The 20,509-nt window shown below is 38.4% G+C and overlaps 1 protein-coding gene across 3 annotated transcripts in view; it reads right to left on the reverse strand.

Annotated features, from left to right (window-relative positions):
- Positions 1-2,191: 2,191 nt before the first annotated feature.
- Positions 2,192-20,509, reverse strand: part of LDLRAD3 (low density lipoprotein receptor class A domain containing 3) — a 164,425-nt gene continuing 146,107 nt past the window's right edge. For 2 of the 3 annotated variants that reach the window (XM_088145774.1, XM_088145772.1), the window contains exons 6-7: positions 7,850-8,195; positions 2,192-5,192 (exon numbers count right to left, since the gene is read on the reverse strand). In XM_088145774.1, coding sequence (XP_088001900.1) covers positions 4,940-5,192; positions 7,850-8,195 — 599 coding nt within the window. In that variant the 3' untranslated portion in view covers positions 2,192-4,939. The remainder of the gene's footprint in view (positions 5,193-7,849; positions 8,196-20,509) is intronic. The other variant, XM_088145773.1, reaches the window with a different exon arrangement.

Genomic DNA, 20,509 nt, shown 5'->3' on the forward strand with positions numbered 1-20,509 from the left:
AGGACAGCCCTATGTAGAAAGCAATGTAACAGTACAGCTGCAAGATGACTAGAGCTTGAGTGACCTTCTGAAGGACCTCCTGGACCTGTACAAAGGCCCTCCTGGCCACAGCTGCCACCTGTTCTTCGAGCAGTAGCTGTGATTCCAGGAAGATCCCCAAGTTGTATACTAGCATCAGATGTGTAACTGTTGTGGTCCAAGGCCAAAGATTAAAAATTCTGACATCCATGGGGGTCTAAATAGCTATAGGCATTTGTTCTTGGCAGGATTGAGCCTGAGTCTATTCCTCCCCCATCCAGACCTGAACAGCCAGCCTCGGGATATTGACAGCATCACTTGAGCTGCTTAGGTTTGAAATGTACAGTTGGGTATCATCTGCATACTGATGATACTGGACCTCACATTAATGGATGACCTGACCCAGTGGTTTCATATAAGTATTAAACAGGAAGGATGAAAGTGTTGAGCCCTGAGGCAAGCGAGGAACCATGGAAATAACCTCTCTCCCCATCAATACCCAACCCAGCTCACAAAGTTGTTCTTGGGAAAATAGGAGGCAGGAGTATTATGCATGTTCATTGCCTTGAGTTGAAACACACACACACACTGATTGGAACCCACCATACAGAAAGGAGGAGAGCCACCACAACACAATGCCTCCACTACCACACCCCACAGATCGTTCAGAAAGATACCATGGTAGATAGTATTGAAAGCCACTGAGAGATCAAGGATGCACTACCCCATCTCAGCTCCACCAAAGGTCATCAACAAGTAGGACCAATGTTGTCTCCGTACTGTACCCTCGTCTGAAACCTGAATGATATGACTCTGTCTTTCTTCAATAGTACTTTAGATATTTTTCTGGCATTTCATCTCCTGGAGCTCCTCAGAAAACTGAGGTGCATAGGAAGGGCCACATAGAAGCAACATGGTCCAAGACCTCTGGGTCACATCAATTCCAGGCTGCACCCAAGGCCTCAGCTGAACTGAGGGAAGGGTGATCCCACTGGCTTTCCTCAACAGGCCATAGCTGAGGCAACTCTTTTGGCCAGTTAGCATCCTATCTAATTATAAAAAGTGGCTCTAATAACAGAATCTTGCAAATCTGATTGTGCTGAACCTTCTCCCCCTTATACTTCTGTGAATTAGGGATGTGTCTGTCTGAGCCACTTCTGCATATTTTCTGTCTGTTCTGGACTTAAGATATGTTTCACCCTTGTTGCTTTGGTAACGGATCTCCATCAAGGTTATGTTCCTTAATCTCTACACCACATGGTAAATTGAAGTCCCCAAGACTAATAGCCTTGGGGTCTGCTAAACTACCGTAGGGACAGAACCCAGCAGCTCAAGCAGGGATGATACCATAGGGAAGAAAGGGTGGTACTGCAACAATTCCATCTGTTTCCTAAGGCCCAACTTCAACCAGAGCCTCACATCTGGTTATCTGTGGTACAGTACCTCTGAGAGCCTACAATGACTCATGTAAAAAGGTGGCCGCTCCACTGCCCCTCCCCTGGAGTTCCAACAGATGCAAAATCCAAAATCTGAGTGGAATACTTCTGAGAGGGGAACATACCTGTGAGCCCACCCAGTTCTCAGTTATATACGCCAGGTCAACCCCCTCATTCTCAATAAGATCATGGATGAGAGATTTATTATAAATTGACCTGGCATTCACAAGCAACAGCTGAAGCCCAGGGCTGCCAAGAATCTGATCAGCTGCTACCTGGAATGCGTACCAAGGGCCATCTATCAGGCTGTCTTTCTAGCAGTGACCTGGCATCTTGGAGTGCAGCTTGCCCTTAGAATCCCACCACACTTACCCCTGCCCATCACAATCTCTATGATATTGCTTGCCCTCCCCGTCTCCTGATTCCCTCCCATTCCCAGTTCCCCGGTCATTGGTTGATTCCAGATTTTCTATCCTTCTACATTTCTTAATTTGTCTTTACTTCAGATGTAATGAAGGTCCATTAGCATTCACAGATAGTAGGCTAAATCTCTATCCTGCGTCCAAGACAACTATATGATAAGCAACGTTTATTTTACTTTTTAAATGGGATGTTCTGCTACATAATTACTCAGTATTCTTTCAGCACTCTGCTTATGTTCAGGGACATATACTCTAATAGGGGCTCTTGATTAATTCAAACCTCTAACAGGAAATGAAAAGGTACAGTTAGAAAAAGGGATTTATTTTAAGAATCCAAACCCAAGTATTTCAACAGAAATATACATATATACAGCTTAAAGACAATGTATTGTATTGTAGAAAGGACAATGATTGAATGAACACAAACTGAATTCAATAAAACAGTACCTTTGGGTCGCATAAAACATTACTTTAAATATATAACTAACTGCTATGCCTTTTTGTCTTTACTTAAAAACTGTCGTGCCACTCCAATCCAGATGAAACTCCCCAAAAAGAAGGAAACAGCTTTAACTTTTCTTGCTAATTCAGTGCCAGTTCAGAACAGATGGCTTGGGCCTGAACTTTGTATTGCTGGAAACCTTAACAAATTACACATTTTGGACAATTACAAGGTCAGGGCCTAGGCTCCTGAGCTGGATTGGACACGAAGGCAGGCAATGGGTTAAAATGCCCATTCTATGCTCCCAATAAGCATTACGACTCCTACACCTACATTTGGGTAAAGAAAACAACACTTGCTGCCATGCTTTTAAAACCATTTGGTTCTTATTTCACTGATCTAGAGCTACATGAATAATGCCCAACCACTAATAATTCAAAAAGATGATTCACACCATTCCAAAATGGGATGTGGGGTGCACACACCAGTACAGATAAATGGTGTGGTATGTATGAGAGGTGCATGTTTGTAAATATATACAAAGAAGGGCTGGTATCTACCTCCACCTCATACTGACAACCTAAATAATGGAGTATATGTGGCAAATAAGCATGCTATGTAAGGAATGAATCAGCCCTATGAATCAGTCCTATGATTCCTCAACAAGGAAATGCTACCAAGGTACCTTTTTCTGTAAGAAGTCTCACAGTATGAAAGATATTCCCCAAGAAGTCTAATAAGCTTTAGCTCTGCAAACTGATATATGAATTTCAAGGCACTCTGAATCTCTCTCAAAGATACGTACACGCAGAGAGAGGAAATGGAACATTTGTAATCTTCTCCCTTAAAATGAGAAATTCAAAGCATGCCCAGACTAAATATATTAATTTTTCAGACAACCAGAAAGCTGCATTTTGACACATAAACTACCTGAACACCCTTCATGATAAGACGAGAGAGAGAAAGAGAGAGTTGTACATCTGTCAAAACAGGTAGCCCAAATGAGCCACCAAATTGTTAAATTACACCTATGCAAGGTAGAATGCTAAAATCTGGTTTACTCAACTCCTAAGATACACATACTAATTACAAAAGAATACAAGGTAGACTTTTTGATTCTTCACTATCAGGAAGAAAGCTGAAATGAGGCACATTGTGATAACCGGATGAATAAGAACATAAGAGCCTTGTTCATTTGGGCTGTAGGGTTATGTAGTCTCATATTCTGGATCACAGAATAGAACTATTTTGGGAATCTCAAACCTGGACTGAAAGGAGATAGCCTCCAGTATATAAGGCATGCTGACTATGATTCAGGAGAAAGTAAATGGCCACCAATAAAAGTAGTCCTTGATAGCCTGATCCTCCATGAACCTGTCCAATCCCCTTTTAAAGCCATCCAAATTGGCTGCTATTACTCAACTGCTGGCAGTAAATTCCAGTTTAACTATCTGTTGTATAAAAGAGTAATTCCTTTTGTTGGTCCTAAATCGCCCTGCATTTTGTGTCAATGAATGATCTCAAGTTCTAACACAGAGAGAGGGAGAAAACTTCTCTCCGATCATGTTACTGATGTTATGGATGATTTTGTAGACTTCTATACTGTATCCCTTAACCTCCTTCATTTCAAACTATAGTTTCTCCTTGCTGGGGAACTGCTTCAGCTTCCAAATAATTTCAGTTTCCCTTTTTGCACCATTTCTAGTTCTGTATCATTTTAATGTGCTGTGAGCAGAACCACACACAATATTCCAAGTATAATCACAACACAGATGTATATAAGGGCATTATGATATTAGCAATTCTATTTCAATTCCCTTTCCAATGATTCCAAACATGGAATTCCTTTCCTTTTTTTCTTTTTTAACAACAGCTGCATATTGGGTTGGTATCTTCATTGAACTGCCCACCATGACTCTAAGATCCATTTCCTAGTCCGTGACTGTCAGCTCAAATTCCATTAATGTTTAGGTGGCTTAAAATCCTTTTGTTAATTTTTCTTACTAAATTAATAATAGTTTACTTCATAGCAGAGTCTGTGATTTAAACACAAAACAGGTTAAATTGTACACAGGATATTTCCCATGACTCTTCAGAGCTTCATTTTTCTGTTGAGTGGACTTCCAGATGCCATCAGCAACACAATCAATAGTTGCATAATACAAGGTTCATTTGCTATTATTGTTATATACACTTTTACAGTCATAAATAAGAAATTTAAAAACCACATAGAGATCATTTGAAATACAGGCATGTATTGAGGCACGTGTGTATATATTTGATTTCAATACATGAATTCTAGTAAATACCTGATATGCTTTAACAGCATGTTATGATAGAGAGCATTGAAAATCGACTGATGTTCTCAATTGTTCCAACCATTTCATAATTCAGTAGTTAAATCTAGCATGACTAAGGTCACTGGCACTTTTTCTTGCTCATTCTCCCTTGAAATGATTGAGGAAAGTTGTTTAATGGGAGTTCACATAGTTCTTGTTCCTTTCACAATAGCACTTGCAATCATCAAGTAGAAAGAGGCCAAATGACTTGGGACTTTTTAGTTTCAGTACAAGTTCAAGCAGACATCCATAAAAATGTGCATAAATAATTGCTTACAGTTCTCAGACAGAAACTGAGTTGATCAGAGAGTCACTTTGCTCAGCTGTAATTTCACACAGCGTACTGTGATACTCCATACTAGCAAAAAGGCTTCTTGATGGACGGCTGTCCACAATCTCTGGACTTCTTGCTTCTGTAGCATCTGTGCTTGCCACACTTCCAGTTCTAGAACGATATGGAGGGAGGCCTAAATGATTCTGGGATCCTGTTTCTGAGGAATATGGAGGTGGAGGAAGATCAAACCATGGGGGTCTGCTGCAAAGTATAAATTAGATGCCAAGTTACTGGATGTATGAAATAAACAGCATTTGAATTTTGCTTCACCAAGTTATAAAGGCAGAGATGGACCACTCCTGCCACATATGCTACCCACCATCCCATTTGTGACACCCAGAAGGCCAATTTGAAGGAGTTTAAGAATGGAAAGGGGATTATATTGCTTCTCAGATGGCTCAAATCCTTGGAAATCCAGGGGGGGGGGGGGGAAAAGGCTCAGCTTATCCTGTAACACCACTACTCTTCCAGTGACATCACTTACAGCTTCCAGCTGATCAGGGGAGTGAGTTCTAGCCCTTGATCCTGGGAAAGTGGCCCAGATCTAGTTACCATACTACAATAAGGGTACATACAAAATGTTCATTACTTGAAAGACCAAGTCGCAATAGAACTGACTTGATGGATTGACTTCCAACAAGTAATGTTTGTCCTGAAGGCAGAAATATCCATTCAGCCTGTACCCAGTACTGCTTGGCCTGACTTGGGGATACCACCACCTGAGGCCTACTTGGGTACCACCCCCATAGATCCCCACTGTTATTTAACTGCTATTTTTGATGTGACTGGAAGAGAAAAATAATGAGCATGATAAATTTTAAGAATTTTACTTTTCGATGCGCAATCCCTGGCACACTACTCCAAGGCCAACTTCGGCTCTCAGCTCAGAGAAATTGCACATACCCTTGGGTGATGTTGGAGAAGCTAAGCAAAGTTAGACCTGCTTATGATGTGGATGAGAGACCCACAGGAAATCCAAGGGCGGTTGACTAGATTAAAGAGAAGAAAAAAGGTGGCAAGGCAAACAACTTCTGTATTGTGGCCAAGAAAACCACATAGGCTTCCTCAGGAAGCCACCAAGAGCCAAGCTCCTCAAGGGATATTCTGGTATTTCACAAACATAATAAAATTGTTTATCGTTACTCTATGTTACTGCAGGGGAAGATGGTCTTACCATGCACTAGAAAGAATGAGGAGGGGTGGAGCAATCCTGTTTAAAAGTATTGTGTCTATCCTTCATCTCAAAAATATACTTAGAATGGCTCCTCCCCATATGAAAACATAAAATGATTTGTGTTTTTTGCAACAGATGGCATGAGACTAGAAAACATTTAATTCATTACAATGATGATTGTTCTTCCTACACGCAGAGTTGCGATGATATAGAATTGGACTGTAGGACCAAATTGAAGAAATAGTAGAAGTCGATCAGCATTACAAAAGCTGCAGCCACCCATCCCCGTAATACCACTGGAATCAATACGAACCTTAGTAGCAAAGCCAAGAAATTAATGGATTGGCTTCATACATTAAAAACAAAAAAACTGCAGTTTAGTTCCCAGACAAATAATATTGAATTAGTATCTGTTGATGAAAGGGACTTCTCACTGACTTTCAAGTGCTACATCTTAAGATCTTGGGGAGTTAAATCAAATTTTTCAGAATGCACATGTGTATCAGTCAGTGATGAACTGTTAGTTGCCATAATTTAGTATTAACACCCCCCCCACACCATTTGTCGGGGGGGGGAGGGAATGACATTTTAAATGGATTTTTAATTTTCCTTAATGGATCCGGATGGTTCTCCCAAGGTTACTCTTCTATAGTAGGAATGTTACATATTTCTTAAAGCACAGACCCCAATATATTGTTACCAAGAAATACAACCGGTTGTCCCTGAAATGGAAACTGTGATCGATTTGTAAGAATCTCATGGACATTAAGTGATACCATTAATGGTGAAGCGCGACTTGTTGCCCGTTTACTCAAGGGTAAGCTTTTTAAACACTGAATTTGTTTTTAATTATGCTATGATGATTAAGCGGTCCCCAGGCAGTCCCAATGAAGGGCAGAAATGTCCACTATATGTGGCATTTGAAAGCAGGTATGTGTGGGCTTTCTTCCTCCCTCCAGTTTCAGGCAACAATGGCAACAGTAGCCCAACATTCTGCATGGTTTTTTAAAAAAATAGTTTTTGCTCAGGGCTCTGTTCTTCACTATCCTGGAAGTATTGTACATATCTACCTCAGACTTTTTTAAAGATAGCAGCAAACACAAGTGAAAAGTGACCTTTTCATGGGATGGGAATGGCATGGTGTTGGCTCAAGTGCATCTTGAGTAGTATACCAAAGGCATCATTAATTGAAAATGGCACCTACACTGAATAAACCCCAATTCATTTTGATGAGTTAAATTGGTAGGTATGACCAAAAGATGGACTCCATGTATTTCCATGGCACACTTCAGTTCTGAAAGAATCATTTCTGAAATCAGAGGATGGATAACATTCTGTCAGCAGAACTTTAAAGTGGATTCCTGTATTGAGTAGGAAGTTACACTCAGTGGTGAAATGGTCTTTCCAATTCTGATTCTATGAAAACCAAAGTCCAAACTGCAGCAATTGTGACTTGCCTTAATGATAATAAATAGCTGGACAGGACTCAATAACTTTGGGTCTAAATACTGAAGCAGTTTATGAGGCACCAACCCAGCAAAATAAGTGCTAATGAAGCAAGGGTGGTGAAGTTGTTAAGGAAAACTATCACGAAAGAGAAGCATTGGGTGTACAAAAAAAAAACCAGAACAAAGGGTTTGGAAACATAGGTGATACTCCACTAGTTACACTACTGCATATATACCTTTGATCTAGCACAGCTTCTGAATAGGATGGTGGTGAATCTAAATCTGGCGGTCTGTGGTAGCCCTGGTTAGACATATACTGGACCCCATTGTTAACATTGTAGGTGACATTGCACTGATGTGGATGATCAAGGACAACAAGTCGAGACAGGAGGACAGGATGCTGCAGTCGATGTACGGGAAGTGTCATGAGGTTGTTGCGTTTTCGCTGATGGTGCAAAATTAGGGCAAGGAGGGCCACTACCAACACAAAAATAGCCGAGCTGCCAATGATTGCATAGGTAATGCTGGGATAGAAGATCAGCTGAGGCTCTGTTGTCACATAATTCTGACTGCTGTCAGCTTCTGCAAATTAGAAGAAAAGAGAAAGATACGATTAATCTCTGAGAATAAGATGCTGCACTTCTTTTCGGTATGTCTTCTCTGTTAATTTAACACCGCTTGCCAGGCTTTTCATCAAGCTTTGCTCTTTCTTTAGAAAGTGTGGAAAATTAGCCTCTCAAAAACAAAATGAGTATCGGCTAACTTAAAGTGTGTATTTCCTTGCACCTGCCTTGGATGTTTCTATTTGGAACTGACGTACTTACTGACTGTGGAGGGAAAAAACGCTCAGTGCAAAGACAAGATTTCTTTCCTGTTTGTGATTTAGCTTTGAGTAAACAGTTGAATGTAGAAAGTCACATCCAGTTCCATGGTCTAAGGTTTAGGCAAGAATTCAAATCACATGCATTTCATTGCTTTGTTGATTTAAGAAATCACAAGCCCATTTATCCATCACTTGCCTATTGTACAATTTCTTAACCCAGTTGCCTGGAGGTGACTCCTCACAATGAAGTATAGGCAATCAAATGAACAACTATTCATATTTTTCATTATATATTGGTTCTGATTATGCAGTACCAAGCTGTTATTATCTTCCTCAGAAGAAATAATATGTTGCATTGTAAAAACAAAACAAAACCTGAAAACTTCATCAACAACTTATTAAAAAAATAGAGGGTTTTTATTTTTAGCAAACCAAAAGGCTGCAGAAGAAAATAACTATGAAGGATTAAATTTACTTTTTTTTTTTTTTGCATTATAGTTTATTGAGGCAAGAAGAACACCAGGCTACCAATTTCTTTTATTAAAGCTCTTTTGATGTGCTGATAAGCAACAAGTCACAGAGCCTATATCATTAAGTTGACAGCAGGTAATAAGGAGAAACCTAGACACATCTATGATAATGTAAAAATTGAAAATGGTATCCTGAGATTCAGCAAACATATATCCTAAAGCCCAAATCTACCTTCCTTCTCAGTTTGGACATTTCAGCACTGCAGTACCTTACATGTTAAAATCCAACCTGCCTATTCTATGACACCGAGAGGAGAGGAGAGGAGAGGAGAGGAGAGGAGAGGAGAGGAGAGGAGAGGAGAGGAGAGGAGAGGAGAGGAGAGGAGAGGAGAGGAGAGGAAAGGAAAGGAAAGGAAAGGAAAGGAAAGGAAAGGAAAGGAAAGGAAAGGAAAGGAAAGGAAAGGAAAGGAAAGGAAAGGAAAGGAAAGGAAAGGAAAGGAAAGGAAAGGAAAGGAGACTTGCAATCATATATATGAACAGGAACAGCTTAAACAGCAGAACTTATGGCAGAAGAATAGGAATACTGCCTACAATGGCTGAATGCATGAGACTAGGAATAGAGTCTATAATTACCCAGCATTTCCCCCATGACTTAGACCAACACCAACACTATTGGTAAAATTAATCTTTCTTGATGGAGGCTCAAGTATGATGACCAAGAATGTTGTTACTGTCAGAATCAGAGGCAAGGAAGATTTGATAAGCAGTATACATGATAGACATGAGTAAGCCAAGCTGAATAATGGACTGAATGTAGTAATTATATCAGGAAGGCCTATGTTCAAATTCTTGCTTGGCCATGAAGAACACTGGGTTCTTCCAGTGAGACAGTCCTAACCTACCGCACTGGGTCATTGCGAAAATAAAGGGAGGGAAGTCATTATAAATGCAGCTCAAATCTTAAAGCATGGAATACATACACATAATACACAATGTAGCAACTTTCCTTTTTTTTTTTGATGGGCGTAGTCAAAGTGATTAAGATCAGAATTGCAAAAAAGAATACAGTATATACTGTCCAAATACCCCAAATCTGTACAAAATTAGATTCTTACAACTTAGAAAACCAAAGAATTCCCCTCTGTATTTATTGGCAATTCGTGTTTCCTCTCCTAGGAATGGGGTGTGAACACAGAAAGCAAATGCACACTGCTTAAAAATCTACTATATGCAACCTGCAGCTTTCCTTTTTGTCATAACCCTTTTCAGGAAGAGGAAGAGCAGAACCCCATGTGAATTGTTCCTTGCTAGCTGCTTGTACTGGATGGGAGCAACTGTATATAGCACACTATAACAGGAGATGGATTGCCTGTGAGACGTGACTGATAATGCTCTGTTACATATGAATATATGTTAGACAATAGCTTCTTCTCTTAAAAATGAATATATGTTAGTCAACAGCCATAGTATTATTCTTCCTCCAATTCTCCTCTTCTGATTGCATAGTTTTAGTATATAATGTTATTACTTTTTATACTCCTTATTTTCTGATGCTATGCAAACACCGAGAGTTTTTTTCTGCACCGAAGACAAATTACTTGTATGTTTCATGCTTGGCCAAGCGTTCGTTCGTTCGTTCGTTCGTTCGTTCGTTCGTTCGTTCGTTCGTTCGTTCATTCTATCTATCTATCTATCTATCTATCTATCTATCTATCTATCTATCTATCTATCTACCTACCTACCTACCTACCTACCTACCTACCTACCTACCTACCTACCTACCTAAAGTAGGGCTATCATGTCTGGCCTGCAAAAATCCAGATACCTCTTTGCTACCATCCCGTGGTCATCTATATTTTTGCAGCTCATGTCTGGTAGTCTTCATTTAAGAGCTTACACTATTTTGTTTTGATACCAAAGGTAATTTTAGAAAAAATATATATATAGCTTTTTAGTTCTGTTTTGGTAATTTTTAGCAAATGTTTGTACGGCGCAGACAAAACCACAGAATTAAGTTTCTTGGTAATACAAGTGAAGCAACCCTCTGTGAACAGCCAAGTATGACATGGGGAGATTAAAAAATAAAACAAGTAAAGTTATACAACAGCTAAAAGTGTGAGCAAGTTCAATTAACTCAAATACATGCCACTCCTGCTCTTGTTCATTTTTTTTTAATGGATTAATAGTACTATGTAGAATTATTTCATCAAGAATATATTTCCCTATTAAACCCCATTACTGAAAATATGCTGAGTATGCAAACCAAATAAGAATAAAAATATGGAAAAGTAGCCTGCAGAAAATTAAAACTGAACAGAAGGCTGGCAATCAAAACTTTAGAGGGTGTACACTAATGTTTATTAACCATGAACGCTATCTTAGAATTAATGTAAAGGTCTAGGACCAACTATATGAAACCACTCAGATTCTGAAACTGGAAAGACCATTACTTCGTCTCTCAATCTTGTGCAGCAGTCCACCTGTTCCATACTTCATCAGGGCTAAAAGCTTTTGAAACACATCATTAGAATAGGCATGTGCAGTTTTAATGAAGAGAAGTAACTGTCTCCAACAGAAGAGAACCATTTTAATACCATAGTTACATTCTAAGAGGATATAAAATGTGGTGATGCTTAGAAGGTGGCAGAAGATTATGAAAATCAAATGGCTAAGACTGCTCATTAGCACACTTAAAATGTGATCTGATATGTGTAAAGTTCAAGGTGGTCCCATAGCGTCTTTGTTGTTTCATAATACAATAACGTAACAGCACGTTCCACCAGCCAGCAATATCCAGAAAAACAAACCAACAGTCCACAGCTTTGGGCTTAGCAGTAGGCAGAGGTCATTGTCAGTCAATATAAGAATCCTAAAACAATCCTCATCAACTATCAGTGGCTGCTGATGAAAAAAATCTGGGGAAAAACAACCAGAGGTTTATACCTCGAAGCTATCATCTGGATCCTTTGTTCTATGTTTGAGGCAGAGGACTATGCAATTAAAATGTTTCGAAGCAGCCTTACGTCTTACCATGTACAATGTTTCCTAGTTATGGACTCTAATTCACAAGAGCAAAACATATTGTTGTACAGATCGTTTTGGCAATTGCTTAGCACTGCAGAATGATTGCACACTAACTCATCAGATAAAGGCCCAGAACTTCATCTCTCACCTTCTCTCCTTTTTATTTCTCACAATGCTGTATAATTATCCTGAGCATCTCTTCTGTCCCAGTTTCAGTGCCAAAAAATTTTTTTTTAAAAATGGGGGGGGGAGATCAGCAACTTGAGAAAATAAGCCAAGATCACATGAATATTAAGCTGCAGTTTTAAAATTAATTTTATGACCTGTAAAAGCTTTTGATAAGTTGGCCACGATGCTTAAAATACTTCAATGTGTTTTAACCAGATAATCTCTTGTTTCCTGTCAAGGATTGCATGCCCTTCAGGACAATCATTGGGGGCTATATATCAATAATGGGTTGTGATGAAGTATATGGTGGGTAGAATCAGAGCCAAAAATGTCTGAAATCTTCCTTCCTTCCTTCCTTCCTTCCTTCCTTCCTTCCTTCCTTCCTTCCTTCCTTCCTTCCTTCCTTCCTTCCTTCCTTCCTTCCTCCCTCCCTCCCTTCCTCCCTCCCTCCCTCCCTCCCTCCCTCCCTCCCTCCCTTCCAGCTCTTCCCTCTTTTCCAAGCAACAGACTGCCAGGAAATGGATGGAAAATTTTTATCAGAGGTCTGACATGATCACTTATAGAAGACCTCTGAAATTAGGTCAAGAACTTCTCATGATCCAAAGACTGCAGGTTGCTTGTTTCTAGGTGGCTAAAGCCAAGGCAGCAGTATCATTAGCACAAGCCATGCAACCATCTTAACTCTCCATAGTTCCACTTCAGAAGAAGTTCATCCTGGCTCTTATGCTGCAGTATCCATAACAAGTCATGATAACATCGAAATGACAACATAGAGTCATGAAGTCATCATGTAGATGACACAATTATATAATTGCATTATAAAGTCTGACACAATTACGTAAGTCATCTATTTGTGCAATAACATAATGACATACTTGTCATTTGCTCCTCCCTGCCATGACAACTGTAATTTGTATGTCTGTGGCCAGAGGCTGAAGTTAGTCCAAATTCTGCATGAATACTTCTTTACAGTACTATAGATAATCCAGAAAATGCTATGATTAATTGAAAAATTATAATTAGTTTTCTCAGGTCCATATAACTCTCAGCTGAGATGCACAGATGGTTGTAATAGCTTTACAAATGACATAGTTCTTATCTGGAGAATGATGACATACAAATTCATCAGTGTGCAGGGGCTTTCTTGCTGTCACTCTGGAAACAGGTAGCCCTTAAAAAATATACACAGGGGCCCCCAACATTTGTCTGAAATACAAAACTAATGTTGTGCGACAGATACAGAAGACAAACTTCTGTGCAGGAAATTCAATGGGTTGGAGGGTGGGGAAGAGTTAATCTTGCCCAGCCACCAGCCTTTACCAGTAAATATTTACTCCCTCAATTATTTAACCCATATAACTTCCAGCACAGAAGCCCGGCATAGATCATGAGAATACTGGGAGAATCAGCAGGCAACAGAAGGTTTAATTATTTCCTATCTGCTGAACATGCCCCCATCCCCATCCTTACCACTTATCCCTTCAGCAAATGCAGCCTGAAAATAGTTTATTTGCCAAAATGATAATAGGTCTATACCTGCTCTAGAAATCTTCTGCCCTGGACGCATAACACTTTATGCCCCATAGATATTTTGAGTGCTGGTATTATCTAGAAAAAGCAATTTAAATAACAGAAAGATACTATGTTAGTACTACAAGCTATTGGTTTACACTGGAGAAAAGGCAGAATGCTAATAAGACTCAGTTACTGTCCAAGGGTTTAATGAGTTTGTGAGTCAAGTTGCACTTGGGAAAAAAATATGCTAGCTTAAGTGTGAATTAGATGTACAGTGTAAAGTGTATTCTAATCCACTTCTAAAATGTAGCATAATCACAGAAAACTGCATATCTTCTAAGTGCTATTCTGAAAAATCTGCTAGTACAACATCTAGCACCTCATATAAATTGCTCTAATGATTATCATTCTTTTAAAGAAATGCTCAAAGGAAAACATACTGTCAGATAAGCAGCTGATACAGTTTCATTCTCTTACAAGATAGTGTCTGAACAATTTAAAATACTATAGATTTGTGTGACCAAGCTTGAAAACTCAGACTACAAAGCAAAAACAAAATAAGAATTGGTAACAAAAATGAACAGTCCCTCCAACATGCACAAAATTGCTGGGAGAAATCATCTAGAGGTTTGGACAAAACTGTCATGCCATACAGATAGCCCATAGTTTACCTCTTCTTCCACTGTAGTATGCCAAAAAAGTTTAGAAATCCTAAAAAGGTATCTGGAGGCATTTTAGGATTCATCATAATACACATTGAAATGTAATCCAGATAAGATAGAGGTACTGTAAAAAAAAAAAAAAAAACCTTCATGGAGTGTTCCCTTGTGGTGAAGGGGTTTGAGCATCCCAACGTAGTATAGTATAAGCTATACTACTGGGAGTGTACATTCCCAGAAGGGTCACCCATGATGGGCATGTCATAGAAAGGGATCAGGCTAAAGAAACTGCATTGAAGAATGAAATGGCAAGAAAATCAAAATGACATTCACAACCAGGATGATGTCAACTTAATACCGGAAAATGAGTCCCCAAAGACAGAAGGTATCCAGTGAGATACTGGGGAAAAGCTGAGGGTAAGTATGAATAGCTGTGATGCTTCTGATGTGGCCAGATGAAAGGCAAAAGAATATCCAACTGCTGATGCAACAGGAAAGGCAGAAGTTTGATGTTGCAAAGAAATTGGTACGTGGAATGTCAGAACCATTAACCAAGGCAAATCTGATCTAATCCTAGCAGAAATGTCAAAATTGAACACTGATATTCTAGAAATCAGTTATTCTGGAAATCATGGACTGAAATGGATCATTTCATATCAGAGGAGCATCAGATTTACTGTGGACACTCACGGACAATCATATTCTGTGGACAAGAAAATCATAGGAGAAATGGAGTAGCTATCATGATTTTATTTAATCAGTGATAATATTCATATAAACATTAATGAAAAGTATCAATCAATGCTTGGATATAACTGCCCCCCCACCATGATAGAATGAACACAATTTACATCCAAGGCAGCCCAGTAAGTATCAGTGATTTGACCACAGATGCAGAGGAAGTGAAAGCTGAAGAGTTCTACAGTAACTTGTAACACATTGTTGACCCAACACAGACATCATTAGGGAAAAATAAAGAAAAAAAATATTGCAATATGGAAAAAATAGAAGGTGACAAAATAGCTGTCTGCTGATATGCTGAAGATAGCTGAAAAAGCAAAAAGTCAACAGAGACAGAAGAGCATTTGCCAAACTAAAAACCAAGTTCCAAAGAAGAGCAAGAAGAGACACATACTTATATTTATATACAGTATGCAAGGAAACCGAGTATACTCAAAAAGGGCAAGACATTTATTAACGAAACTTACATAAATCAAGGGAACCTTATATGGGCAGTCTAAAAGACAAAGAAGGCAAAGATCTAGTAGACAAAAGAGTTACAAAGGAGCATTGGTGAGAACATACAGAAAATTGTACAAAAAGATTCCTAAATCAAGTATGCATATGAAGATATGATCACTGAACTAGAGCCAAACATTCTGGAAAGTGAAGTTAAATGGGCCCTAAAAATATTACTAACAATAAAGCTGCAGAAGTTGATAAAATACCAGCCAGACTGTTTAAAGCTTTGAGAAAATATGCAGTTAAAGTGTTACTTGTTGTCTTTAAGCAGGTGTAAAAAAACAGTGATGGCCAAAGAACCAGAAAAGAGCAGTTGATACTCTAATAACAAAAAGGGCAGTTCTAAAGAATGCTCAGACTACTGAGCAATTAAACATTCTAGTAAGAAAATTGTCAAGATTTTATTATCAACTTCAAAATACTTGGAATGACTATCGCCAGAGTTACAAGCTGGATTCAAGAGAGGCAAAGGGTCCAAAATCACATTACTAGTAACTGATGGATTAATAGAAAAGGCATGAGAGGCACTTGAAAATCTTTTTTGCTTTATTGATTATACTAAGGTTTTTTCTGAACTACAACAAATTGTGGATAGCCCTTAAAAACCTAAAGTGCCAGGCCATCTCATTTATAACAGAATGGAATATGGAACAACTAAATGGTTCAAAACAGCAAAATATGTGCCAAAGTTTTATACTATCACCTTGGTTTTTTTTTAAATTTATATGAAGAATATATCATGAGAAATGAGAAGGAATAGAAACTGGAATTTAAATTGCTGGGAGAAGCATCAACAACCTCAGATATACTGATGATATGACTTGTAAGAATGTAATATATAAGAAATTTCTTGTTGAAGGTGAATGAAGAGAAGGCAAGAACCATTAAAAACCTCTTGTCTATAAAAATGGTGTCAAAAGAGAAGTTGATAGAAGACAAAGTGGCTAGAGACTATCCCTGATCATATAAGTAGTAAGATACATGAATTCAAAGAAGCAGTTGCTGACAGGCAAACCTAGTGAAATGAGACCCGAATTGGAAGTGACTGAACTGAACAGCAATTGTGAGATAAATCCGCAGATCAGAATGGAGTGTGCAGCTAGGTCTGAATGAAACTTCACTTGTTTGAAAGATCAAGTTCACAGTTTGAATATTTTCCTGATCTGTGTTATCAGTAGAAGGGCAGATGACATTGCTTAAGGATTCCCACTTCCCCAGACTGCCCCCCTCTCATATGAAAGAGACAAGGCTTAGGGAACTGCCACTATTATTTAGTGAGTTAGATAACTTTTCCTTCTGCCAATTAATGTAAGGCTAGAGAAATTTTTTTATGTGGACTGCAAGATCTGGTGCTATCATCTATCGTTGAAGTCAAAGCAGACACATAATGATTAGGAAAAAATTGTTCAGTATCCCCAGCTCGCATGAGAATACGCCACTTGATATAAAATCAAAAATATTCAGGCAACTGGAGAATATTGCCTGTGGCATATCCTGTAATATGCAATATGGGAGCTCTAACTCCCATGCTATTGGCAGATAATGGAGCACATTCTGTCCTGACAAGTTAAATAATAGGGATAGATATAATTTTGGATGTTCTGGCTAGAATGGGCATTCCATTTTAAGAAGAGCAAGCATGTTATGGACAAATTTGTCCATGTTGTGGACAAATCAGCTGATACTCAAGGAACCCCAACTGAGCAACAGGTGGTCTCAGGTCTTCTACCTATTTTCCACCTATTTTCTCCACAGCCCTGGGACAGTGATTCAGGCCCACGAGCTCATTTGGCGACGTAAGCACTGTACTAGTGAAAAATTATAGGCAAGAAAAAAATGGTCAGTAAGGAAGAAAGAACATATGAGTCCTGGGATCTTTAAATCCTTTTATTTATTCAATCATTCAAAATGCATATTATTCAACATAGATATCATAGCAATCATGACACCATAGGTTTTGTGGCTTTCTCTATTAAAGAACTTCTAAAGCTGCTTCATGGATGTAAATCGGCATTTTTATAGACATTCGTATTTTGAAAACCAAGTTCTTAGTCTTGGCAGGACTCTCTGTTCAGATTCTCTTCTGCCCAGGGACTATAGTGCTACTAAAAATCTTGACTGCTAGGTTGCAAACTACTGACACTACCTAGAGAAAACAGATTTTTGTAACTTATTATTTCCCATCTTTTGTAATATAAGTTTAGCTATCCACAGAGAATGAAGCAAAATTTTATTTATTTATTTACTGGTACCCAGTATTTATGATTGAGATCCAGATATCTCATACCTCATATTAAAAGCCTATAATTACCATGCAAATAGTTCTCAAATGCCTGATATATGAGATGCATGGAATCTTAATTCAATATTAAACCAAGAAACTATGAAAATTGCACAACCATGCACTGCTCATATTTATGTTACATTATATAACTGATTGTTCAGGGCACATTTGTGTGTTAAAATCAGTTTCTTCCCTGAGATGAGGTGGGTGACAACTGAGTAGAAAGAACATTTGGAGCAGTGATGTCTCCTGCAGAATTTTGTTTGCAGGGAAGCTCACTTGATACTTATACCTTAAAACTACCACAGAATTACTTTGTGGGCTTTCAATACTTTTTTGCTGTTAGGTTCTCCTGCTGCTTTTAAATACTACTTTTTCATTTTTTGTTCTCTGTCGTATAAATATTCCTTAAAATATGTATTATGAAGGTTAGTTACAAAGACTGATAAAATAAAATAAATAAAACCACATTAGTTAATTTATTAACATTATTTTCTTCTTAAATTGTTTTAAAATCAAGACAGGTTTGGGTAAAAATAAGCATAGTATGTACTCTCCAGTTCTAATGCTGAAAAACGTCTGGTGAGAGCACATGCTAAGAAACATCTCTGCAATTTTCTGAATCACTACTTAACAGAAGTTTAACAGGTACACATTTTAGTCCACTTTAAAATGAAAATGAAAAACCACTTAATTCAAGAGGCCTCCATCTGTGTAGTAAAGCTCCTGTATTGCAAACAAATCACTGGATTAGTCAGGTAATAGTAACCTCTGTCCTGCCTGCTTATGAACCTCAGATGTACTTACAATTGTCAAACTGAAGGGAAAAAATATGGTAACTCCTGCTCCTGATATTAAGGAAATTTGTATTATTGTTCTACCTTGCTGCATAAGCAATATGAACAGTATAAGGAGGCACACATTTAAGACAATGACATAATTCAAAATCCTTTTAGGTAGTGCCAACTATTGAAAACCATCTCTGTTTCTACTGGCAAATCAATTACTTTGAACCCTGCCAAAAGGCTGCAGTATCTAACCAACCTTCTTTGACTTGTCACCCTGTGGCTCAGAATGGTTTTGTTTGTCATCTGTTATTTCTTGTCCTGTACATGACAATGGATCCTGCTGGAAAGATTAGCAGCAAAGTCACTCAGACTCCCGCTATGTAGGCATACCCCAAGAAGCAATGCAAACTGCAGACGCTGCTAACATTACCGCATCGGCCTGACTTTTTATGGAAGTCTGTAGCAGTAGAGCAGAAGTGCCATTAACTTTTCACTGTGTATGTACTGAAGTATTATTAATTATGCACTGACAGCAAAACCCCTTTTTTCTAACAGATTATCATTTTGCTAATTAAATATATAAATAAAATATTAGAAAAATCACCAACGTTTTCATGTATCTTCAACCAGCGAAAGAAGAGGATTTTGTGTCAGGTCAGGTTCAAAATGCCTTCTGTTTAAACAGTGAAGAAAGTATTTTTATACGCTTATCTCAGTGCCAAGTTCATTAGAGCTCTTACACCCAATTGGCAATTCCATAAATTTTAACACTTTACAAGCAAATCACAGGCGCATAAAAATACTTGCCTTTGGAAATGATATGTAAAGATAACTTGGAATTCTTTTATAGATGGATTCATTGAAGCATCTCTGGCAGTAAATCAAGATATTACAATACCTGGGACTCCATCCAAGTTTTGCATTCCCCATTTGACATACACGTTGCATGAAAATTCAGTCTCACTTCAGTGAGTTTTTAGAGGAATAAATTAAGCAAAAGATTGTTTTAATTACAGAATGGAGAAAACAGCTTCACTTGGCTGTTCTTTTTATTCTTCGTTGCTGACACTGAAAACTTGATTGAAGTGTATATATCAAAGTCTGTCCCCTTGCAGGAAAATAATTTCTTTCTTTCTTCTTGCCATAAAATGTACTTGGCATCATGAAGGCAAAGTGCTGAGTCAGGTGGACCTTTGATACAGACCCACAATCCTTTCTATGTGGGCGATCTCAAGGAAAATAACACACATGCAACAGACCTGTAAAATCTTGCAAGCTGAAATTCTGAGGCTGGGTTCCCACATTTATGAGGCCTTGTAGAAGCATGGTTGGTTGAATGAAACACAATAGGTTGGATTCAAATAACACACTAAGCCATTAGCCATGTTTAGCTACAGTGACTGTTTCACACAATAATTTAAGTCAGGAATTCTCAAACTATAGAATAAGATCTGTGGGGGGTAGAGTTCACAAGCAACTTGTGGGGTGTCACATCTTTAAAAAAACAAAACAGGCTTGAGAGGCAAAGCAGTGGGACTGCCAAAACTCAATCTGGCTTTGTTCCTTGCTTTGCTTTGCTTGTGCAGGTAAAATAAAAGTGTTGTCAAAATTTTCCCCTCACTTGGCAGCACAAATCCCTCAGTAGGCAATTGTGATTCTATGACTCCCTGGAATATGCAGATTAAATTGTAATGATTAAAAATTACAATATTTATTTCTTGCACAAACCAGACTCCATTAGTTTTATACATGTGGAGGGATCGCACAGATCTGTGTATCATTACAGGGGACGTTGCAGTACTACAAAGCTTGAGAAGCCCTTCCCTATGCCCAGACGAAAGCAATCAGCTTATGGCTTTGTATGAAAGAGGTAGCTAGCTATGTATAAGAATATAGTACTTGTCATGATTTATTGAATGCTTG

Source organism: Python bivittatus, unplaced genomic scaffold, assembly GCF_059951505.1.
Source record: "Python bivittatus isolate LINGU-HERP-01145 unplaced genomic scaffold, Pbiv_v1 ctg000480_np1212, whole genome shotgun sequence".
Lineage (NCBI taxonomy): Eukaryota > Metazoa > Chordata > Lepidosauria > Squamata > Pythonidae > Python > Python bivittatus.